The sequence below is a fragment of the Parus major genome, chromosome 2 (genome assembly GCF_001522545.3).
Source record: "Parus major isolate Abel chromosome 2, Parus_major1.1, whole genome shotgun sequence".
NCBI classification, from domain to species: Eukaryota; Metazoa; Chordata; class Aves; order Passeriformes; family Paridae; genus Parus; species Parus major.
In genome coordinates this window covers 19,347,598-19,359,812 of record NC_031769.1, presented here as the reverse complement: position 1 = coordinate 19,359,812, position 12,215 = coordinate 19,347,598, and the positions used below count along the sequence as shown (strand labels likewise).

The 12,215-nt window shown below is 37.3% G+C and overlaps 1 protein-coding gene across 10 annotated transcripts in view; it reads left to right on the top strand.

Annotated features, from left to right (window-relative positions):
- CACNB2 (calcium voltage-gated channel auxiliary subunit beta 2) overlaps positions 1 to 12,215 on the top strand; it is a 155,892-nt gene that overhangs the window by 128,530 nt on the left and 15,147 nt on the right. For 6 of the 10 annotated variants that reach the window (XM_015617713.3, XM_015617705.3, XM_015617714.3 and 3 more), the window contains exon 9: positions 1,554 to 1,663. In XM_015617713.3, coding sequence (XP_015473199.2) covers positions 1,554 to 1,663 — 110 coding nt within the window. Of the gene's footprint in view, positions 1 to 1,553; positions 1,664 to 7,891; positions 7,901 to 12,215 lie in introns of all 10 variants that reach the window. The other 4 variants (XM_015617712.3, XM_015617710.3, XM_015617711.3 and 1 more) reach the window with 1 other exon arrangement.

Sequence of the window (12,215 nt, the reverse complement as noted above, 5' to 3'; positions counted from 1 at the left end):
TGGTCTTCCTCATGTGATGTTTCTAAAGAACATGAAAATGTGCTCAGAAAGATGATAAAAAGTCTTAAAATGAAAAATAGTATTTTTCATAGATAAATAGACTGATAAATCTAGTATTGTTCAATATACCATAATTTCATTTAAAAAGGCAAAAAAATTGTATTGTCTGTAGGAAGAAAGACTGGCAGGAAAAAATTCAAATCAACACAAAAACCCAAAAAGCTATAAAAGTTTATGGTGTCCTTCCATTAGCAAATAAAGAAAACTAGTAACTGTCCCACTATATGTTTGATTTAATTTAAAGACCAGTAGCAGCATCTGTGAGGAGCTGTGCCTGAAATCACAATCTTTGGTTATGCTTTAATCTTTAGTTAAATCATGCCTAGATTTCCAAAATTATATTGCTAATCAGTGCACATAATTCTGTTTTCTCATATTAGCTTGTGGCTCTGTTACGTTTTTTAGATAAGTGCATACACATGTTGAGTTCATTGGGAAATGGCCTATTGGATTACATTTCAGATGAAGAAACAGCATCTGACTGTGCTTGCTGGAGAGGAGCCGTCCCCCTTCTTAGCAAATCCATTTCCTCTTTTAAATTGCAAGTAAAATCCTACAAGAAAGAACAAGGGAATATCATCAGTCTGATTTAACTCAGCACTGGAAAAATGTGACCTCTAAACCTCATTAGACCAGAGTGTTTGAAAGGGAACTTAAGGGTGCATTTTGACCCTGTAAAGCAAAACAAGCCAAAGTAATGTTTTCTTAGGAAGAAGAATATGCAGAAAGTTATGTAGCAGGTCACTGAAAACAACTGAAAGTAACCACTTCTTTTTTTGGCTCATCTTTTCTCATCAACACAAAAGTGAGCCTGCCAGATAGTCAACATAGACTTTTCAAGTATTTGCATCTCCATGTTACAGTTCCTATTTTTAGGTGGCTAGCATATTGCTAGCAATTAATCTTTCTGGAAATTTATAGGTAGCTCTTGCACGCTGTTAGAAAAACATGTGCTAGTAAACTGAAAATAAAATAAAAAAAAGCCTAAAAAACCCAAACCAAAAACAAGCCCCCACCAACAAAAACCCCCTGACTTACATTGCTGGACTTGTTTCCCTGATAAGCCTTACCTTTACCATTTAATTCTGCATATCCCTACATGTCTTAGAGGTATGGCTAAAGTAGGCCAGATTGTCATTCAGGAAGTCAGGGAAAGGAGAAACTAGTCTGTTCATACTGGGAATACTGGTTAAATGTCAGACCCTCACCAGGCCTGGAGACCCCAGGGAAGTCCCATCTTCTGCAGCAATCCCTGACCTCCTGCTGCCTCCCCTCTCCCCAGGCATTTGTAGGAGGATGACTTATCAGTAGTTATGGAAGCGTATTAAGTTAGATTAAGTTTTTTCTCTGTTCACATTGGGTGAAGCATCCTGTGCTGCTGAGAACTTATTTTCCAGTAGTTTTAGCCATCTTCTAGTGTTAAATGAGAATTCTCCCCACATCCCTGAAAGATAAATAACATTCAGTACTGTTTTGCTGTATTTATTTTGCAGTATATCAATTACACGAGTCACAGCAGATATCTCTCTTGCCAAACGCTCAGTATTAAACAATCCCAGTAAGCATGCGATAATAGAGCGATCTAACACGAGATCAAGCCTAGGTAAGTACCTGTAATCATGCCATCTAGAATTTGCCTGTGAAGTATGCTACTCTCATTTCATATGTGTGAGCTAAAAATAGCCTTCTCTCTGCTGTGAGAAAATCACAGTTCCCATAACTCAGAAATCCTGGCACTAGAAATAATTTTAAAATCACTATCAGGTAAACTTCGTATAGTGCTGATTTTGGTATATTGTGCTTATGCTCAATTTTTCTGTTTGCCTCAGTGGAGAGAGGCAGCCATTCATATAAAATCTGAAGACATGTTCTTCTGGTTAAGTAAAAGTGGCAGTTTTCAAATACTTGGAATTATATAGATATTATTAATATTATGCATTATTTTTGATAAGATTTCTAGTAGTGATAGCTACTGACATGAAGTCTGAGAAAAAATATTGAAGTACACATTTTATGAATTTTGTATCAGTTTAAACTAATCATAAGTTTAATACATGAAAAGGAAGGATGCAAAAAGGAAGATGTTTTTTAAAAACTGTATAAGCTACAGCCATAGCCTAAATATCTGTCATCATATGTGAGTCTTTTTGTACTGAAGCTTGTCCAGTTGTCTCAATATTTAAACATTTATTACCCAGAGAGAAGAATAAGCTTAGCTGGGGAGTTGTAATTAAATGTAACCATTTACAGTACAGGTGGCTGCACTGGAGATTCCAAACCCAAGGTGTCCTTAGATTTAAGAGGAAAAGGTGGTAATTTTAGAGTCTTAATTCCCGACTGCCTTTGCCTTTCCTCTAGAGTGGGATGGATTGTATCCAGGACTCTGCTGCTGTCACTGGTGCATTCCCTGTGTAGAGACCCCTGGAGACAGCCAGGAGGTCTGGGGGAAGGTTCCCTGTCCCTGGCAGGGGCTGGTGCTAGATGGTCTTTAAGGTCCCTTCCAACACAAAACATTGTATGATTCTAAGATTAATTCTGCCAGGAGTTACATCCTCCTGTCAGGCTTTACTGAGATACGGGACAAAAGTCCCATAAAAAATCCTGTGTGAGTCCCCCATCAAATACCAATAAAAAGGGAAACTTGCTACATCCCAGGTGAATACTCCAGTCATGTTTCTGTCTCTACAGAGCTGCAGGTTCCTCTTAGTAGCCTTTGAGAGAGACTGATTTCCCTTGAACACAGCGTTGCATATTGAAAAATTGTAACTTGCGTGGAACAAGAAAGTAATTTAATTTATCCTATTAAATAAGTTCTTATCAGTTTTCCAACAAAAAAATTCCAGCAACACCTGAACTGTAACTGAATATTTAGCATTTGCCTAATATAGTAATGCTTTTTAGAATAAGCTTCTTCACCTTAAAAATTTTGACTTCCCTTTCTTGAAAATTTGTTTTGTAAAACCTTTGCTTTCAGCTATATGGAGGCTGTGAATTTTTGCTTGAAAGTAATCTGTAGCTTCTAAGTGTGTCCTATTTTAAGTGTTTTAAAATATCAAAATGCAATGTACTGTAACAACATAATTAATAGCTTTACACACAAGAAGAATATTCTTCTGTGTGAATTTCAGTCTTGTCCCCAAAGACTGTTTAATAATCTAATGAGAAGATAAACTGTCATTTAATTTGAGTAGGACTGAAAATTGGTAATAATTATGGAGGTCAACTAGGTATGGAACAAACAGAATCATGATGGATAAGTTTTCAGCCTCATCAGCAAAGCTTGTGCAATTTTGCAATATTGTACAAATACATGCAGTAGTAAAAGCATATCATTCATTCCTCATGCTAAAATATTCATATATATGTGAAACACCTATCACAAAATTTGATACAGGAAAAAAAAAATTCCATAAAAATGAAATGCTGCCCAATCCTGTGCACCTTTATCTCATGTAGAACCGTACTTTTCAGAGCATCAACATTTTTTCTTTGTGTCAAGGTACTTTTTTCAGTGGAGGTATTTAAAATGGGAGTTCTGACAGAGCCTCAGTTTGAGACACCCAAAAGATGACAGTGTTTATGTATATATGCAAATATGTGGATAGAAAGGTAGATGTGTCTCTCTAGTTTTTGTAACAGGCCTGTTAATAACTAAGATTTCCAGTTACACATCAGGCTTTCAGTTGTGTATCATGGTTCTAAAAATTAACTGATTTATAAAATAACTTCAGATTTTTGACCAGAGCAACTGGGTCATTCTAGCATAAAGTTAGGGCAAAAATCAATTTTATGTATGCTAAAATATTCCCAAACCCTTTTCTTTTGGAAGCTGTAATACTTCCATTGTTCTAGTAATCTAGCAGGGTTTTGAAATTTGGTAGTGAACTGAAAAAAATTTCAGTTACATGTTTTTGGGCAATTTTATGAAAATAATAAGAAAACTTGACCAAATTATTAGAAGCTGATATTAACACATGCCAAGCTTTGCATCTGAATTGCTTCAAGACTCAGCTTTACTTGGCAAGGTCCAGCAATGATGCTGAGCAGAACCTGCTCCCAGCAGACTGAATCAGGGCAGCCAAGCAGAACTGAGGTGAAAAGACACTCATCTTTAAATTTGCAATCCCTCCTTTGCTGTGCAGCAAGGAGAATGGAATAAAAAGTTGTTTACTTTAAAGATGTTCATGTGGAGGAACCGGTGGCAGGCCAGGCTAAGGCAGGAAGGCAAGTAGTGAAAATCCATTATGGAGAAGGTTGGGCATGTGGAGAAGGAGTTGGGATAGTTAAACCTGCTGATAAAGCACCTCCAGGTCAGTGCTCTAGGCATGGGATAAACCATGGGGGGCAGAAATCAGACAGGAAGTGAGGGAGGGGAGTGATGTGGCAGCAGTGTTGGGAGGAAAACGGAGATAAAATAAAATAAGCTGGAGTCAGAAAAGGTAACTGCTTTTGTAAGACAGTGGGAAAACCTTTGCAGAAGGCAAAAGAAAAAAGTACAAGGCATGTTACAGCCTGTTCCCTTGCCTACCTGCAATGTACCTCAAGGCAGAAATAAAAGTCAAAATCAGAAAATATCATTGTAGTCTGCTGGTAGGTGACAACACACCGCTGCTGTGAGTATTTAGTTGGTTGAAGTAGAAGAGGTGAGTGGCAATATTGCACTATATAATGGATTTATTTTTTTTTTCAGTTTGTATGATGAGTTTGCTATAAGTCAACAAAATATCCCAGTAAACGAATATTATTAGTTTTACAAATTTAAGTAGTGCAAAATAAAGGTTTGGAAATGATAATAAGGCTAACTGTGCAGCTTTTTAGTATCTTTAAGTATCCTGTGATCCAGTCTTTGGTCAAATATTTGCAGACTACTTTTCCACCAGTCCTGTGCCTTAATGTTCTTGGAAAATGTATAAAATAGTGTGGGGAATTGGATGCAGTGCAATTTCCCCAGTGCAATAGTGGCTTTTACTGCTTCTGATACAGAACTGCTGTGTAGTACTGGATTAGTTATTTACAGACTTTATGTAGATGGCTATTTTTCCCTAGTGTTCTTTGTATGCTTCAAGCATCTTTAGTACAAATACTGAGTATTGTAGCTGAAACAGAAATCCAAGCTTTGGACCTGTCAAATAATAGTGTGTACCATCAAAATCAACATGTGGCATGGTAATGCACTGACTTGGAGAAGGGGATGGGAAGCAGGCAGTCCTTTATGGACTACTGGAGATCCTGTTGGGTACCTTGTAAAATATCAGCCTTGTGAATCCTCATTCCCCTGAAATTATTTTAGGCTCTGCTCTTTGCAGACATTCAACTGGGGAGGTATTCTTTTCATTCCCAGCCTAGCTCAAAGAATTTTTTCCTTCTCTGAGATCAGTACTGATACTCTGTACTGATAGTACAGAGCAGCATCAGGAATGTCCTGAGTCTTAGCACTGATTTCGAAAAGAAACTTCAAGGTTATGTTCCATTCCGGAAAAAAGAATCCTCAAGAATCAGAATTTCCTGTATTTCTATTCTGAATAAAATTTTTACTGAAAATTACTCTGCAGAATCAGACACACATTTCTGAGAATTAATTCCTCCGAATTATTCATAACTTGTAATTCCATTTTTCTCTTTAGAATACACAGACAATTCCAGGTTCTCACCTAACTGGCATATTTTAAAGGGAAAAATCATTTTTTTGCATATACCACCAAAGTAAGCCACAAAATAGCCCTGCTATTTATGCTATATTTATGCATTCTGTTTTCAGAGAAAGATTAGAGCCTTGTGTTCTAAATAAGATGTGTAACACATATTTGACAATGAAGAGAAAGTAAATTATTCTATGGCTTCTTATCAGTTGACAGTGTATAGAGTTGTATTCTGAATGAGAGAGCGGCCCTAACAGAACAACTATATGTTCCTGAATATGCTCTCTTATAATACAGATCACAAAAGATTTGCTTTAGGAGAGCTATTTTGGCATTTCATATTTTATTAGCATTAGCTTTGCAGCCAACAGTATTTTTTACTAATACAAATTTTATAGATATATCATTAAATTTGGACTCACATCACATTAGTTCTTTCCTAGTATGTGCTGCAGGTCTGCTCAGAGTCCTGGAAAATGAATTTTTTCTCTACCTACATTTTCCTTTCTATAAAATGAAAATAATAGGGTCTCTTCCTCAAATTGCTGGTTGGAGAGGGTAGGGTGGTGGGGAATGAAGAAAAAGACCCCAGAACTTAAGAAAACACTTAATTTGTACTGGTTTTCTGTGGGTTTTTTTGGGTTTGTTTTTGGTTTTTTTGGGAGGGAATTTTCTGGGTTTTTAGGGGGTGGTTTTTTTTTGTTTTCTTTTCTTTTCTTTGGGAGGGGGTTTGGCCACACTATCTACGATGACTTAGTTCTGGCCTAGGTATTTAAAACTGGTGTTTATCACAATAAATTTAATTCTTGTTAAGGAAAAACAGTATTTGTTTTAGTTTGTTTTGTTTTGCTTTGGAAGGGTCTTCTGGCTGCACAGCTCTGAGATGTGGGGAGATGAGTTCCTCTCCTCTCTCCTCCTTGAACAGTCATTGGCACATGGACAGAGATCTATGTGGTTTATTCCTACATCTGGTATAATTTAAAAATGCCTTTTTGAAAATACATGTATGTATATATTCACTATATAATATATATGGCAAATATAGCTCCCCAGAACTGTTCTATGTTAATTCATATCCCTCCTTCCTTCCAGATTCAATGGACAGCTATTTTACTCATCAAACTTTGTGTAGTGGTACCTCATGCAGCCAGGCCACTGATATACTCCTCAATTATGATGACATTTGTGAGCAGCAGAGAAGGCTATTTCTTAGACTTCTGAAAATAGTTTGTTGTTTTTTAACTATTGTTTTAATAAGTATGCCATCAATTACTTAAGGTAGTAAAAAGGTACTGTGCTTGATATATTAATATGAAATACTTTTCTCTGGGAAATAAATGTACCTCTTTTTGAGAACTCTTACTTAATCACCCAGTACAGGTCTGCAATGTTGTACACAGCACAGGAAACAGTGAAGTGAGCACCATTCTTTGAAATGATTTAATAGACAAACCAGAATTAATTTCGAAGAGACATACACCAACAACGTGATAAGCAGAAATAGGAATAGCCATGAGGAACTGGATTTACAGGATTATAAGGGAGTCTCAGTCAGTTTATAATGCTGCACACACCTATCGACTGACAGTTTGCTTTTGTAATGGAATCAGTTAAAAATAGACTTGGGATTTGACTCACTGGAAACCAATGCCACCACTGAATATCTAGTATAAAATTAATGTTCTCGAGAACTTTTTAAAAATAGTGTCTGGCTCATAAAGATTTAGGTGGATAGTACAGTCTTACTCCTCTCTGTGCCAGTTTGAGACAGGACATTCTCTAATTGAGCTTGTTTTGATGTAAAGGGAAATGTTTGCTTGTCAATATTGTTACATGTTTTAACATGTGAGATGTTAGAACTAAATTGAAGGAAAGGGAAATTTCTTTAAAAGCCTAGTAGAAATCTGTAATTTTGAACACATTTTTTTCTCCAAGAAGGTACAGTACATTAAATCTTATTCATCTGAAAATCAGCCCTAATTGGCTTAGTTAAATTTTCATATGGACACATGCCATTTGCAGAAACTGAACCAGCTTTGTGCTTTTGCTGCATTTCTTTGTCAAAAGAACCCAAACCTTTTTCTGTGTATGTTACACTTGTTATAACCTTACCTCATGCTGTATGCTTTGTACAAAACCTGATTGTGTTGGCTTTTTCCATTCTTTGCTTCATTAATGCTCTCCCTTTCCAGATGTTTTAGGTATGTATACAAGCTTGCAAATTACTTTTCCTGCTGTTTTGTGTTCAATGCTTTATTGTACCTGACAGAACCACTGTGTGTTTCTCGCATCTGGCTCACTGACAGACAAAAGCTGATCCTGTTCTGTGTTGCTAAGTCTTCCTTTTGGAAAACCTTGCTGGTTTTCCTTATTTATTTTCAAGTAATTCTAAAAATAAAGTTGGCATTGACAAGTAAACACTACAGATTAGGTATTCCATTGTGTATTTCTGACATGTGTGCACCTAGTCTGCGTGTTCTAAGACAGATGTGTGACTGTGGATGTAAAATGTGTCATTGTGTTTATGGTAAATCGATTGCTGTCACGTGCCTGGGAGTCTGTTTATTTGCTTTCCATGTGCACATAACCTGTCAGGCATTACATGCACCCCGTTTGCATGTGCAAATGAGCACCTACCTTTGGAAGGCTGTGTCTGAAAAGAGCTTCCATTGACATCATTAGGTTGATACCCCAAAGTTTTGTCTTCTGAAAATGAAATATGAATGCTCAAAGAAATAGTAGTGGATTAGCTGTGCAAATTTTAGCCTTGTGGGTCTTTTTTCTTTTCCCTTTATAATTGTGTTAGAAGCCAATTGAATGCTTGAAACTATGGTAACGATTTATTTGTTAAATATATATATGTACATACATACTGTATATTATCTACGTATATGATATTAGTATGTATTTTCCATGTCTGGTAATTTAATGACAGTTGTGGCATAGGATAAATTTCAAGGAAAGGGTTCCTCAACTATAAAACAAAGATAAATTTAAAAGAGTTCTAGCTAGGCCTCATAAAAATCCTTCATTGCTTACAGAGGCCAAGGAATAAGAATGCAAAATTTGGACTAAACCAAGAGTATTTCCTTCCCAAAGTCACAGAGATCTAATATAGTTCAAAGAAAATAAAGATGTTCATTGTGTTATGGAAAACCCTGATTGTCCCCTTATAGTTTTATCTTCAAGATAGCAGTGACAAATGTTCATAATTCTCACTCTCAGGTGCTAAATTAGTTAGCCTGGTAAACCTAAACCTGCCTTGAACCAGAATGCAGTAAAATAGCAGCTTGGAGCTTTTGGGTTTTCATGAGGATGTAGCTATACTTCTTTTTGCCCGCAAATGTGGAAAGAGTAGCATGAAGTTAGTGATTCTGTTATAATTTATCAGTCTCACATGTCCCAAAATACTCTTTTATCCTGCTTGGACAGCCTTGATTTTCTGCAGCATCTAAGGTCAGAGTTTCCCTAACGAATTCTTTAGGTAGTTCTGTATTACAAGTTTGTTACTAACTTTCCAATCATGTAATTTGCAAAAAAGGTTTTGACACTGTATAAGCAAAACATTTTAATGAAATTTCCTGAGTGTTTTCAAAGGGTATATAGGGGAAAAAGATTCTTGATTTCTGTAAATTAGATATGAATCTTAGCAACCTGTCCTTATATTTTCGCAGTATATTGCACAGAAATATGTGTGATTGATAATTACATTGAAACAAAATATACTCAAAACAAAATAGTACAGTAAAGTGTTAAAATAATTTCTGAAATTGTGGATAATTGCGTAATAGACAGGGTACTTGGATAGGTGGATAAAATATTTTTAGCTAGTTAGCTGTTTGTTTAAGAGTACAGTTTGCTTCCCTTAAAACTATTCACACTGTAGGTTGAATTGACCCATGTTTTTTTCTTTCTCCTGGGCTGGTGGAACTGATTAAAGTCAGCGTCTGTTTCCCCATTTTATTCAAGACAAAAAGTCTGCATTGTTTAACCAGAAGCAAAGAAGTCTGGGTTCAGTTCTCCTTCTCTGCTAAGAGAGGCATGGACTCATCATTCCCATCACCAGGACAGGGCTATGATCACCTCTAGGAAGGCTGTTGGTTGGTCCTACTGAGTCTTACGCACTTTGCATAATAATTAAACTTTCCCTGGAGAAGGAACTGGAATCCATGTGTTTTGCCTCCCACTCTGAGCATCAGGCTGCAGAGTCAGTATCTCTCCCACTCAGTGAATACGCAAATGTTTTGTGAGTGGCACACCATCATCAGGAGAGGTTGAATAGCCAGGGATGGAGTAGTTCCACATCCTTTATCTGAGAAAGGCTGAATATTTTTATTTGTGTTTTTACTGAAAAAAACAACAGACCAAGGGTACACTTACTTGGTGCCTATGTATAGACTGTAAAAACCTACAGCACTGCACTGAGTAATGAGGCATGGTGCACAAATAGCCAAGTTATTGCCAGCCTGACATGCTAATATCCATTCTGAACTATGCAGAGACACTTGCTTGATCCCCTGGACAAAATAAATATTAGACTGCTTCTTTGCCCAGTTTTTCTATTACAATTACTCCTTAACAGAGTGTAGAGGAGCTTGATGATAGGAGCAGTGCTGTGCTGCTGCATGGAACGTCCTGGAGCTGCTGTGGTTCTTCTGGGCACAGCCATTTCAGTGCACCCTTGTGCAGTGCTCAGCCACATGTGCTACTTTCAGTCTTTTCCATTCATAGGCCATTAAAATTTACTACCAGTTTAAACTTGGCATAAGAAGCATCATTCCATGAATGCTATTGTTTTGCTAGCCCAGAGAAATGAGGCAGGAAGTAGACATTTTTATGTGCCATTTAGTATTTTTAAATGACACTATCTGTTTTATATTTTCACATAATTACAGCGCTGCATTTCAGGAGATGTTAGTCCATTATAAATAGGTCTTGGTTACGTTGAGGTTTCCAAACATGAAGTTGTTTCTGTCAATACCACTTGGACGTGTGTGTACATTAAAAGCCATCAGAATTCTGCCTAAACTGAGCCTCAGCAGGCAGGAGGAGGAAAACCCTGCGTTCCTGCAGCACCTCACCCCACAGCTCTCCTTCAGCTGAGGAGCTCCACGCAGAGCAGCAGATATGCTTCTCTCCTTTCTGCCTTATCCTTTGCAGGAGCCCCATCTGTTAGGCATGAGTAACACATGCAGCCACTTTTCCTGGAAAATATTGTCATCCTCCCACTCCCACCCTCCCTTTTTTTACCTAACAAGCTAGTGGCTAAAGTATTTGATAGAGACGAGGGAAATCTAAGTATATTCACAAAACTACATTTAGGCTAGACATTTGATTAAAACACCTGTAATTCAGCCATCTTTTGACCAGTTGCCTCAGGACTACGCTAAAGCATTTATTTCCTCTTATGTTTTTCAAGATTTTTTCCTTCTTAGCTGGATATGCTGGAGCAGAGGCACAAAGCATTCTGCTCCCCAGCACTGGGACACCCCATGGTGTGAGGTGGGTCATGTATTCCTGCTTGGAGACAGTGGGGCTGAACCTCCCTGCCTGGGGAAGGAACAGAGACTGCCCAGCCCAAGCCCCTGTCTGCTCCCTGCCTGCCCAGAGCAGCATTGTTGCTGCAGGGGAGGAAGGAGGGAGATGAGAAGAGGCAAAACACTTATATACCTGTGGGGTTTCTCTTTAGCTTGCTCTGCTGTGCTCAAACCCCTTGGAGCTTATTGGATCACCTCGGTAGCGTCTTGGCCTCTTTGCTTTGTTTCCAGTGAGCACAGATCCCTGTGCAGTCCTGCTGTGGCCTGCATTCTGCTTACAGCAGTACCCCATGCAGGCACTGGTCATTTTTCAGTCTATACTAAGCCTGTGTATACACACACATGCTTACAAATTAAAATTTAAAATTTTAATTCTGTTGGTCAAGCTTATGATTTTGTTCTCGTTTAGAGGCTTCTGCAGGCACAGCTCAATAATTATACCTTTTTTTTTTTTTCCTTTGGATTTTGGATATGATCTTTACTCATTTCTAATAGGACTTCTGGTACAAGACCTACATGGTTTTAAGGCACTGGGATAAACACTATATTTTTTTCTTTAATCTTTGTTATGGAAATCCTCAGATTGCGTTAAACTACTCATTAATTAGAGTCATGGAGTTTAGTGGTTAATTATTTTTAAGTAATTGTGTTTGTATAAAAGAATTAGCATAAAAAAATCATGGCTACTGTTTTCCTTAATTTATAAAATTATTTCAAAGCCACTTGTGTAAGGTGTTGCTAATCATTTTGTTTTGCATACATTGACAGAGTTGTGTTCTTTTCATTCCATGTGTCTTTAATATCAGGAGCCCTGTTTAAAACATCCAGAATGCTCTGTCTCTGTGCCTGTTGCAGTTGAAATCATGATTTACATATCTGTTTCAATGAAGAAAACATAGCCACCAGTACCATAGACAGGAGACAAGGTCAAATTCAATAGGATATAAAAGTCATACTGTGTTCAGTTGAGAGTATTTGA